Source organism: Microtus ochrogaster, chromosome 2, assembly GCF_000317375.1.
Source record: "Microtus ochrogaster isolate Prairie Vole_2 chromosome 2, MicOch1.0, whole genome shotgun sequence".
Classification (NCBI taxonomy): domain Eukaryota; kingdom Metazoa; phylum Chordata; class Mammalia; order Rodentia; family Cricetidae; genus Microtus; species Microtus ochrogaster.
In genome coordinates this window covers 14,342,660-14,361,144 of record NC_022010.1, presented here as the reverse complement: position 1 = coordinate 14,361,144, position 18,485 = coordinate 14,342,660, and the positions used below count along the sequence as shown (strand labels likewise).

General features: G+C 40.1%; 1 protein-coding gene across 1 annotated transcript in view; it reads left to right on the top strand.

The window, feature by feature from the left end:
- Wdr66 (WD repeat domain 66) overlaps positions 1–18,485 on the top strand; it is a 92,672-nt gene that overhangs the window by 26,340 nt on the left and 47,847 nt on the right. The window contains exons 7-9 of the mRNA XM_013349789.2: positions 900–977; positions 2,905–2,955; positions 17,145–17,353. Of these exons, the coding sequence (XP_013205243.2) occupies positions 900–977; positions 2,905–2,955; positions 17,145–17,353 (338 nt within the window). The remainder of the gene's footprint in view (positions 1–899; positions 978–2,904; positions 2,956–17,144; positions 17,354–18,485) is intronic.

Below are 18,485 nucleotides of genomic sequence, written 5' to 3'. Positions count from 1 at the left end.
GCTCCAGCTCCCTGCACAGCTCCAGCTCCCTGCACAGGCTCCTGCTCCCTGCACAGCTCCTGTTCCCCGCACAGGCTCCTGCTCCCCGCACAGGCTCTAGCTCCCTGCACAGCTCCAGCTCCCTGCACAGCTCCAGCTCCCTGCACAGGCTCCTGCTCCCTGCACAGGCTCCTGCTCCCTGCACAGGCTCCTGCTCCCTGCACAGGCTCCTGCTCCCTGCACAGGCTCCTGCTCCCCGCACAGGCTCCAGCTCCCCGCACAGGCTCAAATCTTCCAGCCCGGGGTTTCTGTCCCATAACTGTGACCATTGTTTGGTTTTTCTGCATTTAGCGTTTGCCTCACTACAGTTTCTGTGGCGTCGATTTTTGGGGAGGGTGCCAACAACTCATGCCATACTGTCTTGGCAGCAATCGGAACTCCCTCCCAAAGCCTCGTATTCATTCCAAGATCTCTCGTGAGCCTGTCAGTCTCTGAAGTGTGCGCTCATCAGCCTTTGTCTGAAAAGGCACAGAATAAAGATGATTAGAGATGGGGCAGAGGCCATTGTTCAAGGGTGGAGCGCAGTAGCTGTAGCGCCCCGGGTTTAGTGCCCAGTGGGTGGGGGGTGGGGGGAGAATAGATGAATAGCTAAATGGTGGATGCAGCTTATTCTGTGCTTGTTACGGACGATGCCTTGTAATAAATGAACCTTGTAAAGGGAGCGCATCTTACACTCCTTCCTTAAAGCCAGTACTTAAATGCTCTTCTTCTTGTTTCCCAGATTCCAAGTCTTTTGCATTTTTATGTCTATCCCTACTCAGTTATTTGTTTTCATTAAAATTAATATTTAATTGTAACAGCTGAAGCAGTGAGAAACAGGTTTATTTTCATGTAACACATCTTTATGCCTTATGTTTCAGAACTACCTCACCTTCAACCCCGCGAACAACAGGGAGCTGGTGAGCAACAGCAAGACACAGGCTGTCTATTACTCCTGGGTGAGTCGAGCGAGGTGTGTCAGCTGCGGATGGAAATGACGCTTAGTTCCCGAATACAGATGTCCCATGGTGTAGTAACAGTGCCTCTCTTTAGGAAGCAATGAACATGTATTTAGACCTTTTTATTTAATTATGGTATTTATCTTAGTCTCATTGGAAATTAGCATATTAAATTAGAAGCAGATAATTAAACTTCATTTAATTTTTTAAGGTAATGAGGCAAATATTTATTTGGCTATATCTAATAGGTCCGAAAGATGGGGGCTTGTTTGGTTTTGTTTGTTTGTTTGACACCTTGAATTCTATTCCAAATTTCAGAAAGGGTTTTTTTTGTTTTTTTTTTTTTTTTTTTTTTTTGAGATAGGATTTTCTGTGTCGCTCTGGCTGTCCTGGAACTCACTCTGTAGACCAGGCTATCCTCAGACTCAGAGATATACCTTCCTCTGTCTCCCAAGTGCCAGAATTAAAGGCACCTGGCTCAGAAAGTAAATTTTTTTTAAAGTAATAGCTTATTTATTGTTTGACAATTTCTTCCATGTAAATAATGCATCTTGGTCATATGCACCCCAGCTCCCTCTCCACCTGCCCTCGGGAATCCCCAACTCTTTCTTCCCTTCCCTTCAGGAACCCTCAACTTCTCCATCCATTCCCCCTAAGTACCACAACATGTGCCCCCCCGCCCATTTAATGTCATTTGTTTATTATTTAATGAGATTAAAGAAACACACAAACAGCCACAGCGGAATACAGATGGACTTTGACTCAGCTCCTTACAGACCTGCCAGTCTACCTAAGGAGTCATGGCAGCAGCGCTCTTACCAGTGACCAAAACGCTCCGTGCACTTGCCTGTGGCCCTGCACACCTCTAATCACAGCACTCGGGAGACAGGATCTCTGTGAGTTCAGGGCCCGCACAGTCTACAGAGTGAGTTCCAGGACAGCTAAGGCTACACAGAGAAACCCTGCCTCAAAAAACAAACAACCAAGCGAAAAAGAAGAAGCAACACAGTTTGGTTATCGAGTGTATGATTCCATTTATATGGAACGTTGGACTAGGTAAGTCCACAGAGACAGGTTTATATGGAACGTTGGACTAGGGAAGTCCACAGAGACAGGTTTATGGCTGCCAAAGCGGAGCACCATACATGCCACTGACGTGGACACCTAAGGAAATGCACTTGCCTTAAAAAAACAGAAAGAAAGTAAACAAAGCAAAACCAAAGACTTGCTGAAAAGCTGCATGCCAGTGATATTTACTGCTTTGGGTGTTTATTTTCATTTTAAAGTCTCATTGATGTAGAGCTCAGATTTGCATTAACCACGACACAGAGGCACAATCATGCTGGCTTTTAAATAGATTTGTATTTCTTTTCTTTTTTTTTTAATATTTATTTATTTATTTATTTATTTGGTATACAATATTCTGTCTGTGTGTATGCCTGCAGGCCAGAAGAGGGCACCAGACCCCATTACAGATGGTTGTGAGCCACCATGTGGTTGCTGGGAATTGAACTCATGACCTTTGGAAGAGCAGGCAGTGCTCTTAACCTCTGAGCCATCTCTCCAGCCCCTGTATTTCTTTTCAAATGTTTTCTTTCTTTTTTTTTTTTTTTTTGGTTTTTCGAGACAGGGTTTCTCTGTGGCTTTGGAGCCTGTCCTGGAACTAGCTCTGTAGACTAGGCTGGTCTCGAACTCACAGAGATCTGCCTGCCTCTGCCTCCCGAGTGCTGGGATTAAAGGCGTGCGCCACCATCGCCCGGCTCTTTTCAAATGTTTTTAACTCCTCCCCAGGTGACAGGTTTTCTTCCCGTAGGCGCTGCAGCCCTCTGATCCCATTTGGGTGCATTCGCCCTGGGTTAGTTAGCACGTAGTGCCTGTCCTGGCAGCTTAGTCTTGAAATAGTAATGTCTTTTTCTGTGCTTTTCAGCATGAAGAGAAGGGTATGCTTGCTCACAGTGCCCCGATTTTAACAGAGAAAGTGAGTATCCCTGTTGCGTTTTCACGTCAGACACCGTGAAGGGGAAATGCGGATGTGCTGACTTGGTGGGTGTGGGCTTGCCTGGATCCTTTGTCCGTAATGAATCGTCTTGTTAAAGATAATAGAAGCCTTGTAAAAATAAAATATTATGGAAAAAGATGCTATTAGTGCGAGGAAATCCCGAGAGATGGGTAGATGTCGTAATGTGCGTGTGTCTATTGACAGAGAATGAGAGCTAAGGACGACAGAGAGTGTGCCAAAGGGAAGAAACGAGATGGTGAGCTGGAGGAGAGCGTTTCCCTGGGCTACGTCCCCAGGGCTGCAAACAAACGAGATCTCCTCGGAAAGGTTACTCTGTGTCTGTCTGCAGACTTTGTTCTTGTGCTCATGACTCCTGGCGGTCATGGCTCATAAAAGTCCCTGGGAATAATGAGCTAGAAAGTAGTGGACCATTGCTGCCGAGGGAACCAAATAATGCTGTTGGTTTCTGTAAACTGGTGCCATGTCTCCAGTTGATGAGGGCATAACCATGTTCCGTGTAGGCTTCTGCTTTAAAGACACTTTTTAGATGTAACATGGAGGGTGTGATGGCTCATGCTTGCACTCGGAAGACAGAGGCAGGCAGATCTTTGTGTTCAAGACTAGCCTGATTATACAGAGTGAGTTTCAAGACATCCAGGACTGCAGTCTCAGACAAAACTAAACAAACAAACAAACAAACAAACAAATCCCTGAGGGCTGAGGACGTAGCTCAGTTGGTAGAGTGCCTGTCCATCATGCGTCTAGGAGGAGAGAACCTCAATTGAGGAAAATGCCTCTAGAAAATCCAGCTATGAGGCATTTTCTTAATTAGTAATCGATGGGGGAAGGTCCAGTCCATTGTGAGTGGAGCCATTCATGGGCTGCTGGTCCTGGGTTCTATAAGAAAGAAGATTGAGCAAGCCATGAGAAGCAAGCCAGTGAGCAGCACCCTCTATGGCCTCTGCTTCAGCTCCTGCCTCCAGGTTCCTGCCCTGTTTGAGTTCCTGTCCTGACCTCCTTCAATGATGTGCTACAGTATGGAAGTGTAAGCCAAATAAACCCTCCCTCCCCAAGTTGCTCTGGTCAAAGTGTTCCATGACAGCAATAGAAGCCCTAACTAAGACACAAATCTAGCATCTTCTTGCAGAAGGCGATGGGCAGCAGATATGCTGTGGTATGGGATAGATTTCTGAGTTTCCTTCCTTCCTTCTTCCCTCCACAAATCCACTGCAGGCTTCATCACAGCTCATTTCTTTTTCTCTATGTATCTTTAAAGATTTCTGTAGCATGAATAATAAAAACTCAGAGACAGATATTGGGGTTCAAGCTGAAGATCAGAAAAGTAAAACAGCCAAGCCACTAGAGAAGCCTTACCTCTACCAAGGCTGGGCAACTGCAGCCTGAGCCTTTGTCTCCTCCTGTCTTATAGTCCCCTCTAGTGCTGGGGTTAAAGGTGTGAGCTGCCACCATTTGGATCTTTTTCTGCATTGATCTTGTGTAGCCCAGGGTGGCCTTGAACTCACAGAGATCCATCTGCCTCTGTCTCCCAAATCCTGGGATTAAAGGTGTGTGACACCACTGCCTGGCCTTTAGTGGCTTAGTTTTACCTTCTGATCTTCAGGCAAACTTTACTTACTAAAACGTGAATAAAATATCCCCATATTTTCCCTTTGTGTCTAAAATTTAAAAAGAGTAACTAATATAAGAAAAACTACATACAGTAAGTAAAATAATTATATACATTATATACAGGCAATAAATATATCAACAATCTCTAGTTCATTTGCATTTGACAAATTCAGAGAAAATACTCCATATCTATCCTGTCTTGGTGAGTCCAAAGCCTTGTTCCTAATTTACTTTCTATCTTAACTTGATTTCTGCATCTGGTAAAACAAGGAAAACTGTAACTCTCTAGTCTTCAACTCCTTCAGAGACCCACAAAGGAAATAATATTAACTGAGTAAGCAGGAAGTGCAAGCAAGTGACTTCCAAAGACTGTGAGAAATGACAGAAACAGCAGGCTACCTGGACAGTCACCCAGAGTTTCTTTGTAATGTTGAAGCATCCATCTTCAGCCTACAGGCCTAGAATATCTGACAGACTTTTCTATGAAACAGGGTTTTTGAAGGACTGTCCCACCTTGTCTGGTAAGGTTTGGCAGTCACTCTCTTCTGTGTCCTGCTTGTCCCATTAGGACAGCATACTGTCAGAAGTCGAGGCAAGGGCATTTTATTGCTCCATGGCTTACTTTTGCCACAAAGAAAGCAAACTCCATATGAAATTTCTTTGCTGCTCATCATCTCTGAAGTAGATTGGTGCTGTCAGGAGCAGACATGTCGTATTGTCATAAAGAAAGAAAAAAGAACCTATGTTATTAGAACATCTTAAATGCCATTTTCTGTAGATCTTTGAAGTGTTTGATGATGACCTGTCTGTTTAAAACATATCTCTGTTTGACATTGAAAACATACCTAATGTGACTACAAGTTCAATTGTAATAGGTGACTAACTACTAACCTGCATTTCCTTATTATCCTAAACAGTTGGTAATAATAACTTTCAAGGACTAGAAATTTACATTATACTGTTAAATGAGTTGTATAGGTACAATGCCTTGAACAAGATTAGAAAGGTATGTACAGTCTGTTTTAACAAAATCAGTCTCAAATTTGTATCAATATACAAAATTTGTATACAACACACAAAAGTCCAATCTAGTGTAACATATTTAAAACTAGTAGTTGCTTTTTTAAAAGTAGATTCAATAATCTACCTTTTTATCTTATCATATCTTTATCCCCCTTTTCTCTTCTCAAGAACCTTGACTCTAATTTTCTTTGTTTAGCTTTTTTCCTGACCATTACCAATAACAACGAGTAATTAATCCCCTTAAACAATGACAAATCCATAGCCCATTGAACAACCAAAAACCATCCACCCCACCTTTTGGGAACGTGGGCATCATATTTTTAAATTTCTGCTGTCTGGAGGTGACAGTGTCTTTGGGGATCCTGAAAAGAAAATTTGGGGTCAATTGTCAAGTCCTGGAGAGGTAGCTGTATCATTTGTTATCCAGTCTCTGCATAATGGGAAAGTGCAGGGCTTGTCTCAAGTCCTGGCTAGAGCAGTCTGTTAGACTGGTTCATCTCAGCTAGCCACCTCAAAATTGTTCTGAGCAGTTTGTAGTCCAAAAGTAAATCTTTAGGTGGTGTTTTGCAGTTTAGTGATGTTATCTTAGTCCTGGAGGAATTATTGTTGTAGGGCTCCATATGGAAACTTCAAAGATCACCATTAGGTGTGCTCATGATTCACTGTAGAAAACTGATAGAGACTCAAACTTGAAATCATGTACATGAAGGTAGATGAAACCTTTATCTAGAATTAGTTAGTACTCTATATGATCACTAATATCATGACAAAAAGTGTTTATATATATATGTATATATATATATATTTATGATAAATCTCATACCTTAAGAAAAGCTGTTAAAGAGTCAATATAAAACCAAAGATTTATGAGATTAGTGGCAATAAAGGAGTCCATAAATATTTGTTTTTCTTCTGTCCAATATTAAGTGGCTCTTCTGACTATGGCAGAGATTTTGGATTTCACTTTAATGAACATGTTTGGGTTTAGAGAAGGAGAGAGCCACACTCCAACTCCAAAGTCAGCTTTAATCTTTAGTTGGACCGGGACCACAGAAAGGATTATTTGCATTACATGTCTGTAGAAAACAACAGAAACAAACTTTTGGGAAGATTTATGAAATTTTATCCTGATGGAAATGTGATATACCAATAGACTAATTACTCCTTTTCTTGGGAGACTTTTTCTGGATGATTTGTCCTTTTTCTTCAGATGTCTCATTTTGTCCAGTGATCTTCAGATTCTTTAGCTGGATACCTTTATTTTCCTCTAAAGGCAGAAACAAAACCCTTCCCCAGCCCTAATTTTGGGGAGATTTTCTTTTGGAAAGTTAAGATCAAATGAAAAACATTGTTAGTTTTATAGGTTAGTTCAGATTAAATGGCCATAGTTCTTAATGAACTGTCATCTTTTCTAATTAAAAGAAGTCTCTTGTTCAAATTTAATCTTTATCAATTTTGATAATATCCATAGCTTTTCTTCTCCTATGAAAACAAAAGCAAAACCCCTTTCTCAACATAACACATGCCGTGGTTTCCATTCTGAGGTCAGTAAATATTTAAAGTATATTGGCTGATTTAATTCTGTAGTTTTTTCTATTATCCAATGTCTCTTCCCGGCTGTTGTTCCTTTCTCGCTAGCATTTAGAAAATTCAAAGTTAATAAAGCATTATGTGATCTATTTCTGGGGTGCTGTGGGACAATGGTCTTGTACCCTGACACTTGTATTATTTTAATAAAACACTGATTGACCTGTAGCCAAGCAGGAAGTAGAGGTGGGGTGGTGAGAACAGGGGAATTCTGGGAAGAGGAAAGACTCAGTCTGTAGTCGTCACCTAGACAAAGAGGAAGCAAGATGAGAATGCCTTGCTGATAAAAAGGTATTAAGCAATGTCGCTAACACAGACAAGAATTATGGACTAATTTAAGATGTAAGAATTAGTTAATAAGAAAGCCTGAGCTACTAGGCCAACCAGTTTATAATTAATGTAGACCTCGGTTTCTTTGGAACTAAATGGCTGCGGGACTGGGTGGGACGGAAACCTCAGTCAACATGGAGTTATTTATCATACCTTTCTGTTTATTTTATTTATTTATTTATTTATTTATTTATTTATTATGTATACAATATTCTTCCTGCATGTATGCCTGAAGGCCAGAAGAGGGCACCAGACCTCATTACAGATGGTTGTGAGCCACCATGTGGTTGCTGGGAATTGAACTCAGGACCTTTGGAAGAGCAGGCAATGCTCTTAACCACTGAGCCATCTCTCCAGCCCGACCTTTCTGTTTATTTAACATATCCTTTAGAATTTTATTTGATCTTTCTATAACTGCCTGCCCTGTATGATTGTGTATAATATGCTTTATATTATAATAAGCAAAAAACTGTTTTATTTTCTTAGAGACATATGCTTCTGGAACATTATCTGTCTTTATTTGTACAGGTATACTTATGATGATCATAACTTCTAGCAAATATATGATTACCAAATCAGCCTTTTTTGAACTCAAAGCAGTTGTCCATTGAAAACCTGAATAGGCATCAATAGATGTACATATTTTAGTTTTCCAAATTCTACAAAATGGAACACATCCATCTGCCAGATTTCATCCCTTTAAGTACCCTTTGGGTTACTTCCTGCAGGTAGTACTGTTTAGTGGTATAAAGAACAAGTAGGACATTTCCTTATAATTTCTTTGGTTTATTGCTGCATGATGGAAAAAGTCTTTTTTTTTTAAATCTTCGCTATTGATATGATGTTTTCTTATGAAATTCTGAGGCCTTTAGCACACTTCCAACCAATAATTGATTGATTTCTGCATTAACTTGTGCTAAAGGACCTGGCAGACATGTATGGGATTGGATGTGTGTTATGTATATAGGACAAAGCCTATTCCTGATTATATCTTGTACCTGTAAAATAGTGAAGTCAATTCTGTATCATCTGGTATAAATCTGGTCATTTCAATATGCAAAACAACTCTTTCTGCATATTGTGAATTGGTAACTATGTTGAGTGGTTCTTTAAAATCCTTTAGTGAAGATGGACACTAAAAAGAAATCCCACGCTAGAGCTCAGAATTAAATATAATAAAGGGTTATTTATTTAGGGGTAGACTCACAGATCACACTCCTCTGCTCAAATGGGGAACAGCAACTGAATCCTGCAGCTGGAAGAGAGAGAGAGTGTGCTTTACATCAGCATAAATAGTATAAGAGACCACGCCCAAGTAGGTGGGTAACTTAAAGGCTGAAGGATTTTCTACAGCACCTCTCCCTTTTGTTTAAATACAAAATTTCTATGCCTAATACAAAATTATATACAATAAGAACAAATATCAAGTATAAAAATTAGAATTACAACCAGCATAAACAATATCATATAAGAAACGTGATAAATGTTTCAATAATTATCCAATCCTAAGGAGTCTAAGTGTTGTTTTATAAATAACTTGGCCGAGTCATGAGAGGAAAGTAACTGTGACTATCTAGTCTTCAACCCCATTGAAGATCTGAGAAGGGAAATAATATTGCTTGAGTAATCAGGAAGTGCAATCAAGTAACTTCAAAAATATGCAACAAATGACAGAGACAACTGGCTGTCTGGGAAACCACCCAAAGTCTCGTTTGCAACATTGGAGCGACCAACTTTGGCTAAGGCCTAGAGTAACTGACAGACAATTTTCAGAGGCAGGAAAATTTTCAAAACCGTCTTACCCTTTCTTAGCAAGATTTGACTGTCTTTTTTCTTGTATCCTGCTTGTCCTGTCCAGACAGCATACATTTTGTCAGTGGTTGATGCATGGGCAGTTTCTTGCCCAAAGGCCATTTTTGACAAGAAAAAAACAAGCTCCAAATGGAGTGTCTTCAGTGCTCAGCATTCTCTCAGGAATAGATCAGTGCTACCAGGAACAATTGTGTCTCACTTCAACAGAACCCTAAGTTATTTAGATGCTCTTTGAAGTGGTTGAAGATTACCTATCTATGCAAAATACATCTCTAGGTGTTTAAAGAACCTGATTTATATGCACTCTTAGCTTTGGTCTTTGATCATTTATAGAAGTCTGCCAGAATATACGTTTCCTACTTCCTATTGGAATTTTTGATTCATCCTCCATGTTTGTTCTATCATCCAGAACAGTATGGTTTTTTTTACAGAAGGATCTGGATTTTTTAATTTTCCTGGTGAGACATGTCCTCCACAGTAACTGGAAATGACTGCACCACTTTTGACTTAGGGGCTTGTGAGAGGTCCCCCAGGGAGTTTCTTGATGGTATTGGGTTGCCTTGTCTGTCTTTTGTTGATCTGCATTCATTGGTCCGATGTCGGCCTTTGCCAAACTTTCTACATAATCCAGAAGGATTTTTTTTTTATTTTTGCCATTCCCAGAGGAGACATTATTTCTAGAAATTCCTTGTCTACAATTCCCTCTCAGATGTCCTATTCTATCACAATTAAAATATTTGGCATTTTGATGTTTCCTCATGCCTTTGAAAAATGCTTCTCCTACCCAAGATTCAGTATTATAGTCGAATATCTCAATATTCATTGTATGCAGGATCCATTCATTCATTGGTGCTGATCTAACCTTTAACGGCCCAAGTATCTTTTTGTATTCTAAGTTGGCATTTTCAAAAGCCAGAGATTCAATAAGTACTCATCTAGAATCTGGGTCTGTTACTCCTATTTGTACAGCCTTATTTAATCTTGTAAAAATCACTAAAGGGTGTTCTCTGGCCCTGGTATATTATTCAATTCATTTTTCTGGTCACAAATCCTGTCCCAAGCATTTAAGGCTGCTTTGTGGCATAAGGACAAGATTTGTTCATTGAAAAGAGCTTGAGCCTGTGGGTCAGCATAAGTGCCCTCGCCAAGAATTTGATCTTGGGAAGTCTCAAGTCCTTTTGCTTTCCCCTGTTGTTCTAAAATTTTTGCCCCTTCTCACAAATAACCTTTACACAGCAGTTGGGGCCTATCTTCCAGGACTGCTGAAACTAATTGAAGCCAGTTGTATGGGGTAGCCTTATTGCTAGACCCCAATGTCTTTACCATCTCCCTAACAAATGCGAAATGCAAGCTGTAAGTTACAATTTCTTGCTTAATTTCTTTTAAATCATTCATTCCTAAAGGTATCCATCAACCTTCTTTGGATCCTTTTGGGCATTTAGAACTTGATGCTTTGTCAGAGTTGATTTCAGATAAGAAGTTAAAACCCTGGGTAAATCATCTCTGACAGCTACTGGTGATGTTAAATCCTGTCCTTGTGCCTTCTTTCCCTGCTCATCAGCTCCAATAATTTCCTCAACCATTTCAAATCTTTTTAGTACTGTCTTTTGTAAAGCCTGAATCTCCTGACCTGTATATATTTCTAGTGATTTCATTGAGGCACCTAGCCTCTGGTCCTCATTCTGCACATGTGATTCCAAGGTCTGAAGTTTTTCATTTAAAGATAACATCTTATTCTTGGACATTATTTGGATAGTGTGCAGATTGCCTTCCTGGAGAGATACTCTATCTGCTAACCTATTCTAACTTTTTAACAAATTTTGATTTTCATATTCAACAGTATGAATTCTTTCAGATAATTTCTCAGTACCCATTGTCATGGATTGAATTTTGTTTGTCAAATTAATGTTATCCTTTACAATAGTATTAATTTTTCAGGTAACTTTTGATTTTCTGTGGTATTAATCCTGTCAGCTAGCTATTCATTTTTAGTCTGTAAAGACTGTATCATTTCCAAAAGTGACTCATTCTTAGCTCTGTTATCAAACCATTTTCTAAAGGACATAATATCATTGACAGAAGTTTCTGTTTTGCCTGGTCCCACAGCTGTTCAATCCCAAAGAAATACATTAATCATAAAGTGGTTGGCCTATTAGCTCAGGCTTCTTATTAACTTTTGTATCTTACATCTTAACCCATAATTCTTGTCTGTGTTAGCCACATAGCTTGGTACCTTTATCAGCAAGGCAGTCTCATCTTGCTTCCTCTGCATCTGGGTCACTACTGCAGACTGAGTCTTTACTCTTCCCAGAATTCTCCTGTTCTTGTTGCCCTCCCTCTACTTCCTGCCTGGTCATCCAGCCTATACTTCCTGCCTGGCTACTGGCCAATCAACTTTTTATTAATAATAATACTACTTGTATTGTACAGGATAAAAGATCATTGTCCTAAAACATAGTATACAGAAATAAACTGAGTCCCAATATCTAATAAATGGATGTATCACAATAGCCATATAAGCCTTGCAGTACAATCAACAGTATCAGCAAAAAGATTATTGAAATTTTGCATGCTAATGTTGTCTGCATTATATACATTTCAAGTTTGTTGATTTATTAATTAATCAAATAGTTACCTGTGTTATGAGATCTGTTAAATTGTTTTAGGTGTAATAATCTTTATTGTCCAGCCGGAATTGCAGTTGCAGAGTGGCAACCAAAGGTACAACTGGTGGCAGCATGAATAGTCCTGTGCATCTTTGGCCTTCTGCCTTGGTGCTGGTCAAATACTGACAAATATGCTTTGCTTGACAAACCAAAAGCAATCAAATCAACTCCATACACAGAGCAAGGAGCCCAGAACTCACGAACAGGGAGCACAAACTGGAAGCTGCACATGTTGCCGCCCAGCAGGGAATGCAGCAGTGGTGGGGAAAAATGTGCATGAGCTTGGGAAATTTCCAAGTCACTACGCACTTAGCTCTGCTGCAGCTGGGGTTTTACAAAAAGAAAAACAAAACATTTAGTAGGTGAAAACAAGCCAGGCAGGCAGGGATGGGAGACTTTCTGGGCCGTGGACTGTTTGGGGTTTTGTTTTTTTTTTTAAAGTCTACTTTTTTTTTAACATTTATTTATTTATTATGTATACAATATTCTGTCTGTGTGTATGTCTGCAGGCCAGAAGAGGGCACCAGACCTCATTACAGATGGTTGTGAGCCACCATGTGGTTGCTGGGAATTGAACTCAGGACTCAGGACCTTTGGAAGAGCAAGCAATGCTCTTAACCACTGAGCCATCTCTCCAGCCCCTGTTTGGGGTTTTTGGACCAGTCCTCCTGGTATTTGTGGAGATGGGATGCACCATGTTGGGTGTCAGATGAAGATGGATGCTAAAACGAAATCCCACACTAGCTCAGAGCTGAGTATAATAAAGGGTTATTTGCTTAGGGGTAGACTCACAGATCACAGTCCTCTGCTCAAATGGGGAATAGCAACTGAATCCCGCAGCTGGAAGAGAGAGGGAGCACATGCTTTACATTGGCATTTATAGTATAAGAGGCCACGCCCAAGTAGGCAGGTAACTTAAAGGCTACTGGCAGAAGGATTTCCTACAGCACGTTAGTACCATGAGAATAGCATATAATTCTGATTTTTGGACAGAATCATAAGGGTTTTGATCTGCTTAAATTTTCTGATTTGTAATCTGCCTTTCCTGATTTATTTGTAACAGTATAGAATGTTGGGATTCCAATTGTTAGTGTGTCCTGTACAATGTGAGGAAGTTAATTCTGCTTATACATTGAACTCTTTTGCTTTTGGGATAGTTGTTGTTAATCTCTTCCAAAAAATTACTACAAGCTCTTTGCCAGGGTTTACTTTCTTACCATAATTTCATCATTTTCATCATTATTAAAAGGTAGTATAATTTCTGTTGGGTCTATTTCTGTTAATTGATAAAATCTCAATTTTCCTTTTAGAATTAACTCAGAGACCTTTTCCACAAAAGTTTTTATTTTTTTACTTGGTTTATGTGGAAAAAATTCCAACCTAAGATAATATATTCATTCTACATTAAAATTCCTGTAGGGAAATGTTTGGAGGATAATATCACCAGAATGCTGTTAAGATTCAAATCCATATGATCCACATGTGCCTTATGTAATTTCTCTTCAAAATCAATACTCTCTCAGCTTCAGTTGAAAATTCCCTGGGACTATTTAAGTCCTTGTCACCATCTAAGGTTTTGTTTAATTTAATCAGGTCATCAAGACCTATCCCTATAGTGGGCTGTAGATTGAAAATCTCTTTTAGCAATCTTTGAAAGTCATTAAGAGTCTTCAATCAATCTCTTCTAATTTGTACTTTTGGGGGCCTAATTTTTTGTAAACCTATTTTATAGCCTAAAATATTTTTTCAGGAACAATTTGTAATCTTCTAAAATGCAAAATTTTCTTTACTTCTTCAAACATTCTTTCTAAAGTATCTACATTTGAATCAGATAGCAAAATGCTACCTATGTAATAGTAGTGCCCTGTTTTTGTATAAACTGGAATGGTCGGTGACTATTCTTTATAATATCTTATAATATTTTTCCCAGAAATATATGTTAATTTATGATTTGTTTCTAAGATTGGGGAAATGTTAATCTGAGTATTCCATTGCTGTAACAAGTTATGTCCCCATAAATTCTTTGCTATATTAGCTACATATGGTTTCAATATTCCTCTCTGACCCTCTGGCCCTATACATTCAATCTATCTCAAGCTCTGCTTTACCTGAGATAAAGTTCTGATCCCTAAAGACTGAACATTTGCATCCTGAAGAGGCCAATTTGTGTGCCAAAATTCTGATGAAATTATTGTTACATCCACACCTGTGTCTACCAGAACTTCAGTAACAATGTCATTTATTTGTATTTTTAATTTTGGTCTTTGTTCATTTATAAATGTTTGCCAAAATACTTGTTTTACGGTTTCTTCTGAATTTTTTGTTCTCTCTTCTATAGCTTCTCTATTATCCAGAGCAGTATGGTTGCATACAATATGCATTAGGTTCATTAATTGCTCTTGGAAGGAGTTTCCTCTATGATGGCAGGAAATGACTGAACCAGATTTGGCATAGGGACTTGCAGGAGGTCCCACGTGGAGTTTCCTGAGGCAAAGGATTACCATGAATATTCCTCACTGACCTACATTCATTAGTCCAGTTCCTGCCTAATCCACATAATCCAGAAGGGAGAGGCATTTGAATGGAATATTCTTTGAAAAAAACATTGTTTCTAGGAATGCCCTGTCTAAAATGCCTTTTAGAATGCCACAGTTATAAAATCACCTCTCCTATCCATGCCTCAGCATGTTCACGAGATTCAATGTTAATTGTATCTCTAATCAATTCCTCCAGAGGTACTGACCGTGCCTTTAACGGCCTAATTTTCCTTTTGCATAGAGAACTGACATTTTCAAAAGCTGGAGATTCAATTATTATTTGTCTAACTTCTGAATTTGGTATCATTCTATTTACTGCTGAAGTCGATCTTTGTAAAAAATCTGCAAAGGCTTCCTTTGGGCCCTGTATATTTTTAGTAAATTACTCAATTTTCTTTACTATTTCTCCAATTCTGTCCCAAGCATTCTAAGCTGCTGTGTGGCATAAATCCAGGGTGTGGTCATCACATACATCCTGCCTTTCTGTAGTAGCATAATCTCCTTCTTCAAGAATTTGATCTTGGGAGATTTCCCTACTTCTAGTTTTACTCCATTGTTCAATAATCTTAGCCTCTTCTCTGAACCAGGTACTCCATTATAATTGTGGACCAGGCTCTAAAACACCTTTAACAAATTCTATCCAGTTGTTAGGTATAATTCTATTACAAACTGACCAGAAGTTTAACATTAGCTTCACAAAAGGTGAATACACGCCATATTGCTTCCTTGAATCTACTTAAATCTAACATTGGCACAGGAGTCCAGTTAGCTGTAACAGAGCCTCTGCCATTTGGCAATTCTTGTAAGGTTACTAGATATATTAAAGTTGGTTGTCTGAAAGCCTCGGGCTGTTCCTCTCTATTTTTATAATGCAGTGTTATAATTGGCTCTCCATTAAATTCCTCTGTCTGGATTTGAATATCTCTGTGACCTGTGATCTGTTTTTCTAAGGCCTGTATCTTAGCACTCAGATTAACCAACTCTTTTTAGTGATAAGACAAAAATGATAAAGGTGATAATGTTTACAATTGACATTACATCAATCCCATCTATTAGATATTCTCTATCTGATTGTTCTATTTTCAAACTGTCATTTTATCCCTCTCCATTGTAATGGTTTTTCCCATTTTTTAATGTGGGGAAAACGCTCTCTTTTTAACTAATTCCTTTCTTTAAGAATTCCCAATTGTTTTACGAAATCTACTGACAATGTTGATGAAGATGTGAGGCTGATCGCCGCTGCATAGAACAGTAAAAGCCTGACCAGATTTCATGGCAGCTACCTAGTTTGGCAACAGCCCAAGAAGGGGGTGTACAGGGAGAGCCCACAACGCACGCTGGAGACAGAGAGCTGGCTATCAGAAAAATACACAGGGGTCTGTCTGGAAAAAGCACATGTGTTGGGGGGGCTGCCTGAAAGCCAGAACAGAAGAATCCCAAACTCACTTAGAGGCTTAGGGACAAAAGAAAAGAAAGCCTAGCCGGGTGGGGCTGGAGCCCCACATGCAGCCCCGGCCTGTGCTGATGGCTTTTTCGTGAATTTGCACCCCAAACATTGGACACTAATATAGCACAAGTAATAGAAACCCAGAGTCAGATACTGGGGTTCAAGCTGAAGATCAGAAAAGCAAAACAGCCAAGCCACTATAAAGAAGTCTTACCTCTACCAAGGCTGGGCGACTGCAGCCTGAGCCTTTGTCTCTTCCTGTCCTTCCCTCTAGTGCTGGGATTGAACTCACAGAGGTCCACCTGCCTCGGTCTCTCAAATCTTGGGATTAAAGGTGTGTGACGCCACTGCCTGGCCTCTAGTGGCTTAGTTTTATTTACCCTCCGATCGTCAGGAAAGCTTTATTTATCAAAACATAAATAAAATATCACTATCGATTTTATTTTAAAATTAAGCATGTGCATGTGTGGAGGGTGGTATGTGCCTGGGAGTGCTGGTGCCTTTGGAATCCAAGGTATCAGTTTCCCCAGAGCTGGACTCACAGGAGGCTGTGAGCTGTCCAGCATGGGTGTTGGGAACTGAACTCAGGTCCCCTGGAAGAACAGTATGTGCTCTTACCCTCTGAGCCATCTCTCCAGCCCTCCTTCCATATTTTCTCTCTGAAACATTGTATAAGAAAGACAGGGCTAAATAATGCCTTGTTTATCTCACAAAGCGTACATTGAATAGGTGGTCTTACCAAAGTATTCTTATGCTAAGGGCCAGAAGAGTTTCTTCTGCTGAGACAATACCTTGCAGTCAAAGGACGTCAGGTATAATTACTTTGTATTTTTCACCCAGAGCATGCTTCTGTTCATGACAGACTGTGTGTTTAACAGCCTCCACAAGAGAAGCTGGGCAGGTAGCAGCAGCAATCAGCCATTCTTGGGTCATGTTTCACCGTGTATGTGAGCACAGCCCATAACCTTCAGCGAACCTGCAGAGGGTCCGGAGCTAGTTACCCAGGGGTTCAGTCATTTCCTTTTCGTCTCACTGTATTTTCATCCTGATGTTATAAAACGCCGCACTGATACATGTAACTCAGAACCTGCCATTTATAACCCACACTCTAACTTACAACCTGTCTTTGAAACACAGACGTTCAACAAACTCGTGGGAAAATTCAGCCAGTCTGTCTTTCACTTGAAGTTAGCACAAATACTTTCGGCCACGAAGGAAGGGAAGCTTGTTGTCTGGGATATCCACTACCCCCCATCGTCCTCCGTGTCGGCCTTTCCCTTCATCAAGCCTCGAAAATTGGTCCATTTACAGAAGGAAGGCATCACCGTCCTCACCACAGTCGACAAGTAAGGAGCCAATTGGAGGAGATCCTGGTGTGATCCCACATGTATTGTAGACCTCTGGTTTATGTACACATGTATTATTTGTAATTAAAATATAATCGCATCATCTTCCCACTAACCCCTCCTATGTACCCCCTTGCCCTTTTCCCAATTCATGAACTGTTTTCTAAAATTGTTGCCACATATTAAATATATAAAATATACAACACATACACACATATATATTCCTAAATAATTAGCTGCAACCTACACAGTTCATACAATGTTGCTTGCATGCATATGATTTCAGGGTTGAACACTTGGGATTAGACAGCCAGTTGAGGGCTTCTTCCCTGGGGGAAGACTATTCTCCCAGCTCTCTCCTTAGTGTCCGAGTTCTCTGTTAGACCTTTTTTGTATACATCGTCATAGAGGCACACTGTCTGGGGAGAGTTGTTGCTACCTAGAGTATCAGTTGTCTCTCAGCAGGAGAAATGAGCACTTGAGGTTCAGCATAGAAATGGGTTCCTTTTTGTTTTGTTTTTGAGACAGGGTTTCTCTGTCCACAGCCCTGGCTGTCCTAGGACTCTCTCTGTAGACTCACAGTTTGAGGCTGGCCTCAAGCTCACAGAGATCCACCTACCTTTGCCTCCCGAGTGCTGGGATTAAAGGCAAATGCCACCACCATCCCCAGGAATAGGTTCTTGCTTGCTACATGCACTAACAGGATTTTATTTTATTATGATTTCTTCCTTACTATTTTTTATAGGGTCTCATTGAGTAACCCTGGCTAGCTTGGAATTCACTGTGTAGACTATGCTGTCCTGGAACTCACAAGGTCTACTTTCTTTTGCCTCTTCCCCCTGAAGAGCTGGAACTAAAGGCATACACCACCACTCCCGGCCCCTAATGAGACTTTTAAAAATCTCATGGGCACACATTATGTTTAAAAATCTTCTGTGTTGCCGGGCGGTGGTGGCGCACGCCTTTAATCCCAGCACTCGGGAGGCAGAGGCAGGCGGATCTCTGTGAGTTCGAGGCCAGCCTAGACTACAAGAGCTAGTTCCAGGACAGGAACCAAAAGCTACAGAGAAACCCTGTCTCGAAAATCCAAAAAAAAAAAAAAAAAATCTTCTGTGTTAGAACATGAAAAGGG